At 56.2% G+C, this 18,650-nt stretch overlaps 1 protein-coding gene across 3 annotated transcripts in view; it reads left to right on the top strand.

Moving 5' to 3' along the window:
* RAB11FIP3 (RAB11 family interacting protein 3) overlaps positions 1–18,650 on the top strand; it is a 67,400-nt gene that overhangs the window by 35,049 nt on the left and 13,701 nt on the right. The window contains exons 4-7 of one of the 3 annotated variants that reach the window (XM_069487181.1): positions 6,549–6,760; positions 9,827–9,976; positions 11,786–11,920; positions 15,543–15,578. In XM_069487181.1, coding sequence (XP_069343282.1) covers positions 6,549–6,760; positions 9,827–9,976; positions 11,786–11,920; positions 15,543–15,578 — 533 coding nt within the window. The remainder of the gene's footprint in view (positions 1–6,548; positions 6,761–9,826; positions 9,977–11,785; positions 11,921–15,542; positions 15,579–18,650) is intronic. The other 2 variants (XM_069487182.1, XM_069487184.1) reach the window with 2 other exon arrangements.

Raw genomic sequence — 18,650 nt, 5'->3', positions numbered from 1 at the left:
AGATATGTCCCCTCAGAACCTGTGAACGTGACCTTATTTGGAAAAAGGGTCTTTGCAGATGTAATTTGTTAAGGATCTCAAGATGAGATCATGCTGGATCGGGCCCTAAATCCCTGGAAGAGGGAAAGAGGCACGAGGGGAGGCGAGATGAGGACAGATGGCCGCAGCCAGGAACTCTGGGGCTCCCAGGAGCTGAAGAGGTGAGGGCGCGACCTCCCCGAAAGCCTCAGGAAGGACCTGGCCCTGCCGAGAACTGGGTAGGTCTGGAAGGGTGAGAGCCCAGCTCCGGGGCTGGGGCTGCCTCCTGCGGCCTGGACAGCGTAGCAGAGCCTGGCCTGTGCCGGCAGACCCCGCACAGCCCACCCTGCCTGCGGCCCGCGGGGCGCAAACCTCACACCTGTTACTGTCAGAAGTGGTGGGAACCCAACATTTCAGAGAATGATCGCTTCGTAGAGTTTTTGATCCTGATTTCTTTCTTAGAATGGAAGAAACATTTCTTTCTTTTATTTTTTGAGACAGAGTCTCACTCTGTTGCCCGGGCTAGAGTGCCGTGGCGTCAGCCTAGCTTACAGCAACTTCAAACTCTTGGGCTCAAGCAATCCTCCTGCCTCAGCCTCCCAAGTAGCTGGGACTACAGGCATGCGCCACCATGCCCAGCTAATTTTTTCTATATATTTTTAGTTGTTCAGCTAATTTCTTTCTATTTTTAGTAGAGACGGGGTCTCGCTCTTGCTCAGGCTGGTCTCAAACTCCTGAGCTCAAACAATCCACCTGCCTCGGCCTCCCAGAATGTTAGGATTACAGGCGTGAGCCACCGGGCCCAGCCAGAAACATTTCTTTTTAAGCTTTTGCTACTTAAAAAGAATTAATAGCTTCATGTTTTAGAGTGGTTTTAGGCTGACAGAAAGTGCAGCAGATAGTACAGGGTGTTCCGTGCACCCCGTACAGCTTCCTCCATCGTGAACGTCGTGGGTTGGTGCGGCACGTTCTTTATAAATACGGTGTTGATACATTGTTGATAACTGAAGTCCATGGTTTACGTTGGCGTCGCGCTTGGTGTTGAACGTTCTGTGGTTCTCACAGATGTACGGTGGCTTAGATCCACCCTGAGAGTGTCACGCAGGACTTTCACTGTCCTGAAAGTCGGGGGCCCCACAGAGTCAGTCCCCAGCCCAGCCGCTGGCAAACACTGGCCTCCTGCTGTCCCCGAAGCTCTGCCTTTTCCAGAACGGCGTGGAGTTGGGACGTCCTGTGTGCAGCCGTCGCAGACGGGCTTCTCAGTAACACGCGTTTAACGTCCTTCCACGTCTTGCTTTTTGAGGTTTGGGTATAATCTTCAGGGGCGTGAAACTAGATACTGTGAAACTTACAGAGGAAAGATTGCTCTTTTAAAATAACTTTTACATCATATAATCTTAAAATGTCTGATAAAAATAGGGCTGGAGAATATATGTGTTCCATCCAGATATGCCGTGTGGAGACCCTCCACTGGAGACCTTCAGAGGTGAGTAAGCCCATTGGTTCTCTGATGAAATGGGTTCTAGTCAGGACCTGTTTTCCCCCCGAGAGAGAGTTTCGCTCTGTCACCCAGGCTGGAGTACAGCGGCGTCAGCCTAGCTCACTGCAGCCTCCAACTCCTGGGCTTGAGTGATCCTCCGGCCTCGGCCTCCCAGGGTGCTGGGACTACAGGCGTGGGCCACCGCGCCCGGCCCAGAACCCATTTTTGGGGGCTGGTAACACTACAGGGCTCGAGCAGCATGTTGGCGGGGGTGTGTGTGCTGCTTGCTGATGAGCTGCGGCGTCCTGCCGGGGCCGTTTTCCCAGGGGTCCTCCTGGCCTGCAGCTGGGAACGGGGGTCTCTGAGGAGAAGGGGATGAGGTTTGCCACTGCGTTCTGGGCACGGTGATGAGAAGACCCTGTCTGAGAACCGGGCAGCCGGGGGTGCGGAGCAGCTTGCAGGGTGGCAGGTGGGCCTTCGTCAGGACTTCAGGAAGGGCCCCGGCAAGTCTCAGGGAGAACAGGCGGAAACTGAAGGCCAGGAGTGTCCCACGGGGTCCTGCTGTGCCTTCTCCTCCCTCCCTTCTTCTCCCACCACCGGTGGTGTCTGGAGGACAGCGCTGCCCTGGTGAGACGATGGGGAAATATCTTTGTACAAACTCTTATCAGAAAGTCAGGAACAAAAGCCTCTCTGTTGCGAGCCCTGACTAACTGTTTGTCAGAGCCAGCAGGGACACTTCCTGCACTTTGCCTCCCCTCCCTGGCCAGCACCCGAGGAGGTTTAATAGAGCGTGTCGGGGAGCAGTTAAACTTTCTCCCGGGCGGTGAGGTGCCTTAGGTGAGCACAGAGGCTTTGCAGAAACCCCAGTGTGACCAGCAAACAGAAAGGAGGTTTTGTTCTTTGAGAAAAGCCAGTGATTCGGTCCCGGCGGAGTTACCTGGGGAGGCCGTCCGCAACAGGTAGCCCTTGGAGCCCGAGTGCGGGCAGCCCAGCCTGGTGTTTGCGGGTAAGAAGAGACGTGAGCCCGCGCTGGGCCCAGTGTTCACTGTTCTGGGGGGACGGAAGGGTCAGGGAGGAAGGAACCATGGCCCGGCTGGCGTTGGCCACACCTGAGTCACGGATGATGGCTCCAAACATGGCTGTGTTCTCTGTTCGTTGGCAATTTGGAGGACTTGTTAACCAGCCAATGTAATGTTAACAGGTAGCAAAGGTGTCTAAGGTGCACTTTGATTTTCAAGTGAGTTCACCTTGAGATTTGTAATTTGTAAAAATTTTAAAAGTTGGCTTCTGGGCAAAGCTACGTCCCGTGTGGCTGGCGAGTGTAAACTGGTCCAGCTCAGCAACTGCTTATCCACAGCCTGTGAGCGAACACGCACTGTCCTCTGAGATGCTCGGGTGTCTCTCGAAAGGCAGGCGGTTCGCCTCCGGCGCTGGAAACGACCCGACCCAGCTGACCGACACTTACACAGCCCGGCCTTGGCCAGTGGAGCCGAGCCGTGACCCAGCTCAGGGGCAGCAGCCGAGGCAGGCGCTGGGCAGTGGGGCAGCTCCCGGCGCCCAGCCTTCCCGGCCACCCTCGGAGCACCCTGCGCCTCCCCGGGGCCCGGCAGGTGTCTCCAGGTGTTCCCTGCAGCAGTGTGGGGTGGGACCTCCACTACCCGGTGGTGGATACTCGGAGCAGATGGGGTGAGAGCAAACAGGAAGGCACCGAGGGGTGCGCAGCTGTGACCACTGTGATCACTGTGTGATCTGTTCACACGATGGACTTGAGCCACTGCACACAGCAGCGGGGAGCCCGGCTCACTCTGGACACGAGGCGTGAAGGGGGGTGGGCAGCTGCCCTCTGTGCCCAGGAGGGGCCCAGCTCTGACTTGCGGGAGTCCGAGTCTCCTAGTTGTTCCTGTGTCCGTGGAGGATTATTTCCCAAGGGGACTGCCCTGTCTACGCTCCACGGAGGGCTCAGGCTACAGGCTCCGTTTCCTGGTCCTTGTCCCTATCCTGAGACCTACGTTTGAGAGAAAGGAAGTGTAGGTTTGTTCTGTCGATGGAAAAGAGCCCAAACTCTGTAAAATAGTTTAAAGAGTTCGTTCTGAGCCGAATATGTGCAACTCTGGCCCACAGCACCACGCCCAAGAAGCCTAGGCTGGGTTACAGTTTATACGTCCAGGGAGACAGGAATTGCACGTAAAGTCGCAATCAATACATGGAAGGCGTGTGTTGGTTTGGCCCTAAAAGGCAGGACATCTCGAAGTGGAAATTGCAGGTTATAGATGGGTTTAAAGATTCTTTGGTTGGTAATTGGTTAAAGAAATGAAGCTTTGTGTAAAGGCTTTGGAACATTTTGAGTTAAGATAAGGATGTCTGTTAATCAGAGACAAGCCACCCAGACTCAAATGATCTGTTAAGTAAATTGATGACCGTTTTCTTCCATGGCCTTGGGCTTGCTAGTGGTTTTGTATCTTATTGTTACAAAGAATAACTCTGAAAGCGACAGGGCACAACCAGGCAAGTCTGCCCTCCCTCCTCCTCATGGCCGGCAACTCAGCTTTAAGGGGTTTTGTTTGTTTGTTTTTTGGGGGGATCTCCTTGGCCAAGAGGAGGTCCGTTTGGTTGGCTGGCGGGGGCTTAAGGTTTCATTTTAGTGCACAGGTCTCACAAGCATCTGAGCTGCTGGTTGGGGACACAGGGTCTACGCTGGCCGGAGAAGAGCGCTGGGCATCGTCAGAAGTGCCAGTTCTTTGGCTGTTTTAAAAGCCGACCTCAAGTCACGTTCTGCTACATGCAGGAAACCGTCTCTGAGGGAGTGGGGAGGAGCAGACCCCCGGGGACGTCTGGGCGGCCCTGGCCTGCCTGCTGAGGGCTGGGAGGTCTCCTGGGACTGTCCTCGCAGGCCGGGAGCAGTGTTCTTCTGACGTCTTTGGCTCCACGCCAGATAGCTGGATCTGGTCTGTGCTGCTGTTGTCAATAGCCACACTTTTTAGGAGTCTGTGGGTCCTCCTGGTGCCCGGTGAGTCTAGCTGGAGACCGAGGCGGCGTGTCCCCGTGCCTGCGCAGTGCTGTCGGGCCGGCGTTCACTTCGGTTTGGGTCCTGCCGTGCTGCGCCTTTGCTCCGGCACATCCTGGCCTGCTGTTCTGGCCACGCCAGTGTGTGCCGACGGTTCCCACGGGCGCAGCTCAGAGCCAGCCCGCGCTGGGTGGTGGGTCCTGGAGAGAGAGGGGCTCAGTGACAGTGAACAAAACTGAGCTGATGTCCCCACACCCCCGGTCTCGCTGCGTCACTCAGGCTGGCGTGCAGTGGCACGATCACAGCTCACCGTAGCCTCCAACTCCCGGGCTCAAGCCATCCTCCTGCTCTGGCCTCCCAGGCATGAGCCAGTGCACCTGGCTGAGCCGGTGTCTCCCTAAGTGATCTCCTGGTTTGGGATTTTGAAGTGAATGCCGTTTATGAATTAGTTTTCTCGAATTACTTCCTTAAATCCTAGGGAATTGGGTTTTTCCTTGGAAATATGAGTGACATAATTGAACACCTTGCGTGTTTCTCCCTGATTTATCCTGGCTTTGCACACAGCTGGCAGGGGTCTTCCTCCCGTGGGTACCCTGCGGTCTTCACTTCCGTGCTTTGAAAGCACCCGACTGCTGTCTCTCCTGATCCCCTGAGGTCCCTGCCTCGTGAGATCAGTCCTGCAGCCCCTGTTGGACAGACGAGGCAGCAGGACTCCACCTCGAGTCGCACAGCTTTTAGTAAGTGGACCCGGGGTGGGACTGGCCTCTCGTCGGCCACGCCAGGCCCCCGCCAGCTCAGCCCAGGCCCTTCGGGTCTTTTCAGATGAGGCCGGCGGGTGCTGCTCGGGGCGAGGCCCTCTGGCAGCCCTCCCAGTCCGAGCACACTCTCCCCGCTGCATGTGACACCAGCCCAGAGTACAAAGGGCATCGCCTTGCGCTGGAACTGCAACTTTTTGGAGATCTTACTTGTTTGCAAATTGTTAACCTCAGAATCTTCTGAGCCTGAAATGTTGGCCAGTTTTTCTGACCTGCAATTTCATTTTAATTAAAGCGGAGATTATAAATTGAAAACGTCCTGTTTAACGGTTCTTTAGTTTTTTGCTCATTTGTGCTGTCTGCACGTATATTTCCTGTCTGCCATGCGCTGGGCCCTGTGCTAGCTGCTAAGTGCACGGGAGGGAAAACAAAGACGCGTCTGGGAAGGTCGACATTTAACCAGTCAGCAACTGACTGGTTAAATAATTGATTGATGAGTATTTTGAGGCTAGACTTTTTTTTTTTTTTTTTTTTTTTTTTGAGACAGAGTCTCACTCTGTTTCCCGGGCTAGAGTGCTGTGGCGTCAGCCTAGCTCACAGCAACCTCAGACTCCTGGGATCAAGCGATCCTCCTGCCTCAGCCTCCCGAGTAGCTGGGACCACAGGCATGCGCCACCATGCTCGGCTAATTTTTTCTATGTATTTTTAGTTGTCCAGCTAATTTCTTTCTATTTTTAATAGAGACGGGGTCTCACTCTTGCTCAGGCTGGTCTTGAACTCCTGATCTTGAGCGATCCACCCGCCTCGGCCTCCTAGAGTGCTGGGATTACAGGCGTGAGCCACCGTGCCCGGCCGAGGTTAGACCTTTAATCTGAATTTCAAAGCAGTGCAGCCTGAACACATGTAATAGCTGTTGACTGTGACTCTTTAATTTGAAAAGGCACATTCTTACACTACTGAATGTTAATTCCTTGGATATAAATAATTCCAGTGTTGGAAGCCACAAGTAGTGGTTCTGCTGGATTTATCAAATGATGTTGGGATGCTCCCGATCTCTTTTAGGTATATTTTTTTAACCAACGTTAAAAATTACTCCAGGTAATGTTTTCTTACTCTTGGACATGTGCCTGTTTTTCATTTTTAAAGATACTGAATTTTTTTTCTAAGCTGATGTTTCTGGTCGGAATTAACCAGGACTCCTCTGTGCCTCCGTGACGTGCCGCAGCGCGTTGTGCCGCGTCCTGGTTGCTCCGCGCGTGCCCGGACTGACCGTCAGCGTGCTCTCTCCTAGGCCAACGAGGTGACCGACAGCGCGTACATGGGCTCCGAGAGCACCTACAGCGAGTGCGAGACCTTCACTGACGAGGACACAAGCACCCTGGTGCACCCTGAGCTGCAGCCCGAAGGGGACGCGGACAGTGCGGGGGGCTCGGCCGTGCCCTCCGAGTGCCTGGACGCCATGGAGGAGCCCGACCACGGCGCTCTGCTGCTGCTCCCAGGCAGGTCTGTGCCCGCCGCGTGCCCGGAGGCCGCCTCTGGGCATGTTGCACCCTGTGGACCTGTCTGACAGGCGCTTTGGCTCTTGGAGGAGTGGGTGCCACACTCATTTAGGGTCCATTTTGTGGCCAGGTAGGGGACGGGATGCGGGTGGGGCTTGGGCCCTGCTCCTTACCTTCCTTGGAGGAGCCACTGGCCTGCCCTGAGCAGCCTCCCTGTCCCCTCACTTCCCTGTCGGGAAGCTCCTCCTGCCACAGCAAGTGGCTGTGCTTGGAAGTGTTGTGTAGCTTCCTGAGCCATAGAGATGGAAATTGTAGCAGGAAAACTTCAGTCGTTTGGATTTTGTCAGCACAGTTCCTAAAGCCAGAGCAAGGCGACAGCATGTTCAGCGCCTGTCTCCCAGCACGGCCTTGACCCTGTTCTCTTTGCGGCACCCTGAGCCACACCACACCCCTCTGTCCTGTCCCCTCTCTGCCCTCAGGGGTCTTCGGGAGCTTGTTAGGCTTAGAGGGGAGGGAAGGGGGGAACGTCATGGCAGGAGGTCAGATCAGGAGGTGCCCAGTGGCCACAGGGACCCAAACAACAGTTTTTGGTTTTACCCTGAACCACTCGGGAAGTCACCATGTTTACCAGGCTTGGAAGTGTTTTTTATTTTGTTTTGCTTATTTTATTTCATTTCATTTTTGGTTTTCCCTCACAGCTGTTGGCTTTTTACTCCTCAAAACTGTAATATATATACCTACAAGTAGGCGCGCGTGCCGTGACGCAGGGCCAGCTGGCTTTTCAGACTGACCCCTCGCGTTCTCAGGCCAAGAGGAAAACAGGCTGGCACCAGAGCGCCCTCCGCCCTCCTCCCTCCTCCCCCATCCCCTGCCAGGCAGCCCCTCGCTGACAGCCCTCCCTGGCTCTGTGTCTTCCGTGGAGTGTGTCTTTTTAGATTCTCTCACTTAATATTGAGGGTATGAGATTCTTCCCTATTGTGCATAGTTGTAAATCATTTACTGTTTATTATTTTTGTTTTGTTTTGTTTTGTTTTTGTTTTGTTTTTCTTGAGACAGAGTCTCGCTCTGTTGCCCGGGCTAGAGTGCCGTGGCGTCAGCCTAGCTCACAGCAACCTCAGACTCCTGGGCTCAAGCGATCCTCCTGCCTCAGCCTCCCGAGTAGCTGGGACTACAGGCATGCGCCACCATGCCCGGCTAATTTTTTCTATATATATTTTAGTTGTCCAGATAATTTCTTTCTATTTTTAGTAGAGATGGGGTCTCACTCTTGCTCAGGCTGGTCTCGAACTCCTGACCTTGAGCGATCCTCCTGCCTCGGCCTCCCAGAGTGCTAGGATTACAGGCGTGAGCCACCTCGCCCGGCCTACTGTTTATTATAATTAGAGTATTCTGTTGTATGAATATGCTGAAACTTTAAAATTTATCCTATTGTTGATGGGCACTTGGGTGGTTATTGTTTTTGGTTTTGAGCATAAAGCTGCTACAGACATTATGTGAGAAATATTTTCTGTTTTCTCGCTAGTTTTTAAGAAGTGTAGATCTTTCAGGGGGCAGATAATTTGAAAAGCTTATTGGTGGCCAGGCTCTGATTATCAGTAGATGTCACCCCATTTCTATGGACTTGGTGTCGGAAGTGTGTCCGCATGACGAACGTCAGGTTTATGGAGCAGCGGCTGTGTGGTCCAGGCCTCGGTCTCCAAGCACGATGCATGTGGCCCTCCTGGTCCCTGTCAGACTTAGGAAAAACTGCCCTGAGCAGAGGCAGGGAGGGCAGGGGAGGGTGCCGAGTCCCTCATCATCTCCTGTGAGGGGACCAGGCGTGTCCCCAGCGTGGCCCCCCATGGGGAGCAGGGAGGGCTCCCCAGGCTGCCGGAGCCACGTGCGTTTCCCTCTCAGGGATTGTCCCTCCCCTCTGAGGGCAGCTCTCCCAGGGCCTGGGCGTGTTGATAGAGCAAGCGCCCAACCCTGAGAAACGGGCCTTGCGGAATAGCCTGATTCAACATGGTGACCGTCGGGAGGAGGGAATTCCTCCTGTCGCTGGCGAGGGCTGGGGGCTGGTTGCAGCCAGCTGACGGCCAACTTGTTCCAGCTTATTTAGGTGGAGGCTGGGCATATACCAAGTTAACAGCACAATGCTGTCATTTTTACTGAGAGCACGTGTGCTTACGACCTCGTGATTCATCCTAAGTTGCCTCAGGACCGGTCAGTGATGTGCGTATTTTGTGGGTGTGAAAGTGGAACTTCTCCGCCGTGGCCTTCCTGACTGCCATCCTCCCCTGGGCGAGGGGAGCCACCTCCTTCTGCGAGGCCCCTTTCCCTCCCAGAGGAGCAGCTCCCGAGCCTGCTTGGCGGGTTCTCACGAGGACTAACGGTGCAGAGGGGCTCGGAAGGCACAGCTGCTCTCCGCGGGCCTGGGAGTCACGGAGCTGGCCAGGCCTGTGCCTGGGTCGCCAGGATCTGCTTCCCAGAGAGCGGGAGTGGGGGAGCTGCTCTGCCGTCACAGGGAGGGCGGTGCCTGGAAGCCCCTTCCCTTTCCCGGCTGGGATCTGCTATTCCAAATGTCACATTGACGCAGCGGTTGGTCGGGGTTGTGCGCGGACAGCAGCTCCCTGAGGCAGAGGCGGAGGAGCTTGGCTGGGCCCCAGCGTTGGTCTGTGCCGGCACCTGGGCGTGCGCTGTGAGCACCTGCAGCGAGGCCGGCGCAGATCGAGACGCGGAGCACACCCACTGCGAGACAGCAGATGTGGGAAGCCTCACGTTTCTGAAAGGATGATATTTTGAGTATATTGGGCTTAGTAAAATACTCTGCTAAAATGAGTTTCATGGCCGGCGTGTTGGCTCACACCGCTAGTCCCAGCCACTCTGCAGGCTGAGGGCTTAAGGCCAGGAGTTCGAGACCAGCTGGGCAACATGGCGAGACTGTCTCTTAACAAAAATCAATTTCACCTATTTTTTTTTTAACCTGGCTCCTCTGACATGAACTCATGCGTGTGGCATGTAGCACATGCCTGCTGGGAAGCTCCGCTCCGCACCCTAAGCCACAGTGTGTCGTTGCTGTTTCCCTTGGCAGGTCCCACCCACGTGGCCAGTCTGTGGTCACAGTCATCGGCGGGGAGGAGCACTTTGAGGACTACGGAGAGGGCAGCGAGGCGGAGCTGTCTCTGGAGACGCCGTGCAGCGGGCAGCTCGGCTGCGGCGACCCTGCCTTCCTCGCCCCCAGGTGAGGCGGCCGCACTCCACACTCCTCCCTCGCCCGCCCAGGCTCAGTGACGAGGAAGTTTCCCTTTTGGCTCATAAACTTTTAAGAGAGGACTTGCTTTATTTGATGAAGTGTAATTAAATACGCCACATTGATAAATCTTAAATTTAAACTTGATGAAAATTGGTTGAAGTTCCTCTCATCTAGTTACACTCCCAGATCACTGCAAATTTCTCAGGCCCCAGCGGAGCCCTGCGCTCCACAGCCGTGGTGGGAAGCTGAGCTTTCGGGTTCCTTGGCTGCTGTCGTGAGTCCCGTCATGGTCTGCCACAGACTGCTGAGGGAGGCTTTAGGGTCATCAGTGAGTCCTGGGATGCATTTCCTTTAGTTACCTGGCGTCCTCGCGCTGTCTGCCAGCTCTGGCTCTCGAGGGCTACAGAGGAGATACTCGCTCGTGCCGAGCTCGTGCCTTCCCAGCTGCACGGCCTCCTAGGCTGCGTGTGTGGAAGTCACTGGAGATCCCAGAGTCCGCCTGGCTCGTATCCAAACATGGGATCTGAGCTCACGTGTCTGTGGGCCTGGGCAGCCCCTCAGGGCACTCCTGCGTCTTCCGTGAGGCCCACACTTGGAGGAGTGGCCTGTCCCCCCTAGTCACAAAGGGGGAGCCCTTTGCTACTGGGTTCTCGAAATTCTCCATCTCTGCTAACAAAAGAGGCTGAGTATCTTTAAAGCACCAACCCCAAGATTCTTCCTTTACCCACCAGTGGGCGGCCCCCAGACTTGGCATAGGGCAGTGACCAGAGGGGCTGTCCCCTGAGCCAAGCCAGCCGTCTGCCTGGCGGGTCCCCTTTCCCTTCCTGCTCCACGCGCCAGCCCCAAAGCTGCCGTCTGCTGTACAGGCAGACGGGCCGGTGCGCAGGTTCCTGGCACGTGTCCCTCGGGAGCTGGGTGCGCACGGCGGTGCCTTGTTAGCAGCTTTCCTCAGCGGACCGTGTGTTTAGGGTGACGTCCACAGAAAGACTGAGGACTTGGGTCTCTCAAACGTGGTTTCTGCCCTGTCTTGGTAATCTCTTCCAGTTTGTTCAGTTTGTCCCTGTCTCTGTCCCCATTTTTTTTGTGTCTGAAGTGTAACTCTATGCTATATTTTATGTTTCACTTTTAACCTTTCCTTAAATTGAGTTTCCAAATGGTTTCTAGCAGCCTGTGGGTCCTGCTGCCCCAGGGACGACGAGGCTGCCATTGGCTGTTCTCTCCCAGCAGCGGAACGTCACAGCCACCACACACTGGGGCCCACGGGGGTCACGTCGGGGCTCAAGGAGGTCAGCTAGTGTCACCAGAAATTAAAATTCTGAGTTTTTAGTACAGACCTTAAAAATCACAAAACTCTTGTTGATTCGCCATCCACGCACAGCTTTGATCCTGGTGGTTTTAGAGCAGTTGCTAACACAGCGCAGTGACAGAAACTCGGCCGGAGACGTTCTTCGCTGTCACGTTGAGGCACTGACGTGTTTTTGGCAAAGGAGAAAGCAGCGTGCTCAGTCGCTTACCTTAGAGAAGGGCCTTCTGTTTTACGGTGAGGCTCTCGGCCACACCGCGTTTCTTCTGTGCACCTGCCCGGGAAGGAGCGTTTGTGTGCAGGCCTCTCCTGCTGGGGTGCGTGGCGCGGGCTCCCCGCGGTCAAAAGTGAGGGCCAGAATTCCCCACAACGAATCCTCTTCCAGCGTGTTTTTGTTCAGCCCCCGTCCTGTCCTGTCCTCCTCACCCCTGGAGGGAGTCGCAGGTAACCCGCTGGACCTTTGCTCCCCTCACCTGACGCTTCTGTCTCTCTAGCGCCGACCCGCTGGCTGCAAAGCTGCACAGCATCCTCACTGATGAGGCTTTTGAGTTTTACTGTAGCCAGTGCCACAAACAAATCAACCGCCTTGAGGATCTTTCCGCACGCCTGAATGATCTTGAAATGAATAGGTAACTGTCGTGGTGCCTGGCTCGTCCTCTGTGCCCGGCGGGCGGGAGACTCCCGTTGCCCACGGCCCCCTGGTCGGCCTGGCCTGGGGCGCCACTGCAGTGGGCCTGCGGGAGGTGCTCCCTCCTGACCCGAGGCGAGTGCTGGGACAGCGGGACTCTGCCTGCGGCCCCGCCTGCCCGCCCCCTGCATGCCTCGAGCCCGCCTGTGCCCCACCTCCTCTCCTGTGCATGCAGTGGTCTAACCAGCCGCTTCGTCTCAGGCGGAAATGATCTTTAGATGCTGTGCTGGCCATCGGGTGGAAGAGGATGCTCTCTGCATTTTACTAAAAGACTTCTTTAAGGGAGTCACGAGACAGAATTGGGAAATTTAGAGATTGGGTCTTTAAAAACTGATTTGGAGGAGCCCTGACTCAGGTGGGGCCAGGGCAATACACGCAACCTAAACATTTGTACCCCCGTCATATGCTGAAATTAAAAAAAGAGAGAGAGAGAATAAAATTCAAAAATTTTGCTTGTGAAAAACAGTGTTAAGAAAACAAAAAGCAGTCATACGTTAAGAAAAGGTAAAATCTTTGCAAAGCAAAGTAAATAAGTAAATAACCGATCTGTAGGCGCTTTCAGGAACATGAGTTTAAATCGGGGCTGTGCATGTTCAAGGTGAGCCCTCCTGGAGCTCGTTTTTGTTAGGCTGCCTTAGACTCAGTAGCCAGCGGAAACCCCTTTGGTAACTGAGTTACCAAAAATGCTACCACATGAGGTAGCTTTGCCACCCTATTGTCACAGATGGTTGCCTGGGATCCCAGCGTGTGCCGCTGCCTCCCGGCCCAGCCGTCCCCATTCTGTCTCTGTTCTCCAGCCCCGGGCAGTTGGCGTGTGAGCCGGTAGCTCCCCTGTCATCCTTGGGCTCATCCAGCCGGGGTCAGGCCCATGCTGGGCAGAAGCGCTGTGGGCTGCAGGGTGGCTTCCTGCAAGAGGGGCCTCGGCCTGGCAGGAGGGTTCGTCACAGGCGGTGGAAAGGTGAACCATCTTGATGGTCTTTTTGGAAGCTGCTTGCCTGTCACAGGGAGCCTGCCTCCACGCCTGCCCCACCTGCCGGGGCTTCCGCCGAGGCGGGCTCATTCTGCTCAGCGGATCCTCAGTGCCGACAGCCACGCGGGACCTGCTGTCCTGCCTCTAGTCCAGTGTTAGGTCCGTGCAACACTGCAAAACACCAGGCCTCCAGCAAACGCCCAGGCAGGCGCAGAGGACGGGTGGGGCCCTGGCATTCGCACCAGGGCATCTTGGCAGTGTTGGCGAGAAATCAGAAGTGCTTTTCAAGGGGCTTCCTGGAGACTCGAGGCAGTCTGGCATCTGGCAGTCCCAAAGGTCTGCTGGCATCTGCTTTAGGGGAAACGGTGTTTACCTCTTGAGCAGCTCAGCCAGGTGTGCAGTGCTCGGGGAAGGCGGCTCACCTGGCTGGCGAGGAGCCGTCTGTTCTCCCCACGCAGACCCGCCCTCGGCCAGGTGGGCTCGAGTACAGGTCTGTCATCTCCGTGTTCTAGAGTAAACGCAAGACGCGTGTCTCGTCTCTCAGTCTCTGGAGGGTTTGGCGTGGTGGGAGTGGTCTTTTCCCACGTGGAGAACCGGCCCGAGACGGCCCCGGTAGCCCCTGCCGGGCTCTGCGGGGCAGGCGGGGCTAGGACGTGGCTGAGCGCGTCCAGGCCCTGCGTGCAGCCTCGGGCCCCTCTTTCCCTAGGAAAGACGCCACAGGGCCGTTAACGTGCTGTTAAGTCCAGTGTGACCACACACGGCTCTCAGGAAATGTCTCCCGAAACACTCAGTTGAGGAGATTTGAATCTTGCCTCCTGGTTTCCGTGGAGTTGCCTACAAACCTTGCTGGGTCATGCTTGGTGGATGGTAAAGGTGACTCAGTCCTGCAGACCGTGCGCGGCAGCTGTGATGTCACATGTGGTGCCGCCTGGTCAGCCGCAGAGCACGCCAGCGGGGGCCGTGGTTTCCGGGCACCCGGGTCCCCTGTCACAGCAAGCGCTGTGTGGAAGCTGAGACGCCGCCTTGCCCGGAGTCCGTGTCCAGCTGCTGTCCCTGTCACGGGACGGCCCCCCGGTCCCTGAGGGGTCAGCGGGTGAACTGAGTAGCCCGCCTGTCCTGTCCTGTTAGTTTAGGGAGTGTCGGTGATATTAGGATAAAATTAGATTTGTATTAAAATGCACGTTTTTAGTCAGGGGCCAGTCAGAAGAGGAGCCGCAGCGTAACGTGAACAGGGTAGAGCGTGAGGTAAAAACCGCAGGACCGGACTGGCGAGGGTCGGCCGGGACGGGCGAAGAGAGCTCTGCGAACGCTCGGCAGCAGCCCCTGCCCCGAGGGCTGCGGGGAGCCCCCCAGAGAGAGCCACCCCCACCCCGGCTGCCCCGGGCCTGCTGGGGACGGCCCAGCTGTGGCACCCTGGGTGGCAGAAACATCACCGTGGCGCTGTGCTAAGATTTGCCGGGCTCACCTTCCAGAACTTGCTGGAACACCGCCCTCTGGCACTGCCCTGCAGAACTGCCCGGGAGCTGGCGCCGGGGCAGCCACGGGGAGGCTGCGTGTGCTGCAGGAGCCTGCCGGGAGCACCCTGGAGCCAGGAGGCAAAGCCTTCCCGGCAGGTCCCCGTCCAGCGGCCTCCGCGGGCATCCCGGCACGCAGAGGAGACAGGCGCAGGGGGCCCCGCTCCACCTCCACTCAGCGAGTCGAAAGGAAGAGCTGGGGCTGGGAGACAACACGCTGGTGACGGGCACAGCATGCCTCTCCCCAGACAGGGTTTCTGCCTGGTCCCCGAGAGAAAGTCCCAGGTGTGTCCGGGTTAAGGAAGTAGAGGAGGAAGGTGGCCTGTCTGGCTCCTGCGAGTTCCAGAGCAGGGATGGTTCTCGCACTCGGGGAGACCAGTGTGTCTTCTTGCAGGTTGAGGCTAATAGTTGAGCAGTTAAATTGGAAATTGTAAAACGCCAGAATTCGGAAATGAGAGAGAAGGTAAGTTTGGCCCTTTCTGCCGCAGCAGGTGGCCGAGTCAGACAGACAGGGTGTAATTGGCCACGTTACTGCCCTGAACCGGCGGCAGGAAGGGTTGCCCGAGCCCCTGCCCAGGCAGACGTTGGCAGCGTGAAGTATCAGCACCTGCGTTGGAACCAACGACAAACTTTCCTGCCACAGATGAGCCCGTGTTCGGTTTCACGTGGGGGCGTCTGTTGGCCAAGCGTTTGGGGGGTCACAGCGCTTCAGAAGCATCTGGGACGTAGCGGCCGATGGCTCAGACCTGGTGCAGCCGCCTGGCGGGTCTAGGCGCTGGGGTCGGCCTCCGAATTGAGGTCTGGGGTGGCCTCCTCCGGAAATTTCTTAGGGGGGTGGAGCAGTGAGACGTGGCAGAGGCCTTGACTGAGCCCTGGTGCTGTGCCGTGTCCTCGCCCGTGTGCTGAGTGGCTTTCTGTGCATGGAGCCTGCCGGGGGGAGGGGAGCTGCACGCCTGAGCATGGAGAAGCCGCCCCGTCCCCTGCCCCGTCCCCTATCTCTTTAGCCCGAGCTTCCTGTCTCCTCCTGTTCCTCGCTGTTCTCTGACACGGTTTTCCTGTTTATTTTGGTTTTTGCACAGTCCAGCAAAGCGGCTCTCCAGCAAGAAGGTGGCAAGGTAGGCAGATCCTTGATTACTTATTGAAAAATGTTCTTCTGAAATGTATGACTCACTGTAGTTTTTAAAAAATCATTTTACAAAATATTCCTTTCCAAGGCATTTTTAAAAAGCTTTTACAAGTTTGTTTTCATGGTTTGGGACTGAGCATTTTGAGGGAATGAGCTGTGACAAGAATTTCCAGGGCTGTGGATTTGGACCCAGACCTGGGACCAGGAAGCGTGTGTTGAGAGCTTTTGGCGCGCGTCCGGTTTTGTTGTGCGTTAGCTGCAGGGCCTGGACGGGGCCACCCACCCAGTGTCTGCTGTGGGTTAGCCCCGAGGGGGAGGCCCAGCAAGGGGCCTGGGGTCCGGGGCTCCCACCAAGCCTGCGCCCTCCCAAGGTGAGTCGCACTGACGGGCCGGGCCTGACTCCGATTCCTCAGGACCGATTCCTCATCTGCAGCTGTGGAGGCTCCGCACTGCCTGCCGCGGGAGGGGCCGCGCACCTTTCCCTCCCGCCCCCGCCAGGTGTCACCAAACCAGCATCCTCGGCCTGCCAGGGGCCGCGCCCTGCAGGGAGCTGTGCGCCCACTCGCCGCAGGCCCTTTCTGGGACGAGGCGTGCCGCTCTGGAGTGGCCGTAGCCTCCACGCCTTCATCTGCTTCACCTCGAGTCCCTGCCCTGGCTGCACTGCAGCAGGGCACGAGACGCCTCTCTGGCTTGTTCTGGAACGTTCCTTCCCACCCCTTTGCACAGGGTGCTGTTCAGGCTCCACGGCTGTGGTCCTGGGAGTGTCTCCCCCACCCCCCGAGCTGCCTTGTGTCGGGTTGAATCATCCAGCTCCCTGATCCCTCCTCTGCCCTCTTGGGTTTTCCCTCCATGTTTGTCTGGCACATCTTCCCGCGCCTCGAGAAGAGAGGTACCCCAGGGGACACATTTTTTGAGACTTTGGTAGTCACTTTACTTTTATATTTTGGATTGGTGTGGAATTCTAGATCGTAAATAATTTTCTTTTAGACTTTTTTTTTTTTTTTTTTGAGACAGAGTCTCACTCTGTTGCCCAGGCTAGAGTGAGTGCCGTGGCGTCAGCCTAGCTCACATCAACCTCAAACTCCTGAGCTCAAGGGATCCTCCTGTCTCAGCCTCCCGAGGAGCTGGGACTACAGGCATGCACCACCATGCCCGGCTAATTTTTTTCTATATATATTTTTAGCTGTCCATATAATTTCTTTCTATTTTTAGTAGAGATGGGGTCTTGCTCTTGCTCAGGCTGGTCTCGAACTCCTGAGCTCAAACGATCCGCCCACCTCGGCCTCCCAGAGTGCTAGGATTACAGGCGTGAGCCACCGCGCCCGGCCTTCTTTTAGACTTTTTTTTTTTTTTTTTTTTTTTTTTTTTTTATTTTCCCCCACCCCGTTCTTTTAGACTTTTTGAAGGCATTGTTCATTCTCTCCTAGTGCTAGAGTTGCTACTGAGAGGTTTAATGCCTTCTGATTTGTTTTCTTTCCCTCCCTGGATGTTTTTTGTTGTTGTTGTTGTTGTTGTTTTGAGTCGGTCACTGTGTGGCCAGGCTGGAGTGCAGTGGCTGTCCGTGGGCACGATCATGGGGCACTGTAGCTCTGAGCTTCCTGGGCTCGAGTGATCCTCCCGCCTCAGCCCCCCAGTAGCTGGGACCGCAGGTGTGTGCCACCACACTCAGCTTGCTGGAAGCTTTTAAAATGATTTGTTTGTCCTTAAAGTTCAGAAATTTTATGATGAATCTTGTTTCCAGTCCTTGTTTTTCATTAATTTAGCTGGGCAAAACGCAGAACGTGTCTTTTGCATCTGGAAGCTCGTGCCCCTTAATTCTGGAACTTTCTTGACCTGTCTCTCTGACGGTTTCGTGCCTCCTCTTCCCTCTTGCTGGAGCTGCTCGTGTGGCCGGTGCCGGGGCGCAGGGGGCCCCTCCTGCTGCTCTCCTCACTTTCGGGGACAGGGTCCCAGCTCTGCCTTTTGCACCTCCCCATACATTTTTTAAAAAATCATTTTCTTAGCTGGGCGCGGTGGCTCATGCTGTCATCCTAGCACTCTGGGAGCCAAGGTGGGAGGATTGCTTGAGGCCTGGAGTTTGAGGTGAGCATGGGCAAAAATTAAAAAAAAAAAAATTTTTTTAAATTAGCCAGCCGTGGTGGCACACACCTGTAGTCCCAGCGACTCGGGAGGCCGAGGCGGGAGGATCGCTTGAGCCCAGGAGTTTGAGGCTGCAGTGAGCTGTGAGGATGCCACGGCACTCCAGCCCGGGCAACAGAGTGAGACCCTGTCTCAAGAAAGCCCACTGCATTTTCTTTTTCACGGCAGCCGAGCACCGAAGCCCTGTATGTCTCTGAAGCCTTCTCCTGTCTCCGTCCCTCGAGTTCCCCGTGGGCCCGTGCTCCCTGCCAGAGGTTTCCCCTCAGGTGTCTGGGGTGCTGTCCTGTTGGAGTGAGCGCCCACAGCCAGCGGGTGGCCTGCGGTGGGCGTGCGGCTGGCAGGCCCAGGTCTCTTCTCCAGCCAGAGTCCTGCCTGGAGCTGGCGCCCCTGTGCTGGGCCTGCCCACCACTGGGTTCCCAGTTTCCTGTCTTGCTTGTGGCCGTGTGTCGGGGCCTCCCCACCTTGGTCTCCAGCGTGGCGCTGACAGTCCTCGCACAGCCTCCGTGCACGCGCGTCTCGGCCGCCGTGCGCTCAGGTTCCAGTTCTGCTGGGCTCTCTGGTCCGCATGTCCCTCGTCCTCTGCTGCCTGGTGTCCGGTGCCACCTCCTCCTCTGCTCTGTGGCCTCGGGGACAGAAGCCCCTTGTTTTCTGTTTCCCGTCCTCTCAAGGGCTCAGGCTCTAGAGGAAGCAGAGGTGACTGTCATCACACCTCCTCTTCTGGTGGTTTTCTCGCTCCCCTTTTAGAAAAGCGTCAGGCTCTTAGGAAGAGGCTAAGAATTCCCAGGACACTGCAGGTGCCGTTTCAGCACCACCGTCCTCCTCACTGCCATCGTGTCTTTACCCAGACAGGCTGCAGCTGGCGAAAGGAAGGTGGAAACCTGGCTGAGTCATCGCCGTGCGGCCTCCCATGCCTGCGGCGTGG

Source organism: Eulemur rufifrons, chromosome 14, assembly GCF_041146395.1.
Source record: "Eulemur rufifrons isolate Redbay chromosome 14, OSU_ERuf_1, whole genome shotgun sequence".
NCBI lineage: Eukaryota > Metazoa > Chordata > Mammalia > Primates > Lemuridae > Eulemur > Eulemur rufifrons.
This window is presented reverse-complemented; position numbering and strand designations above follow the sequence as displayed.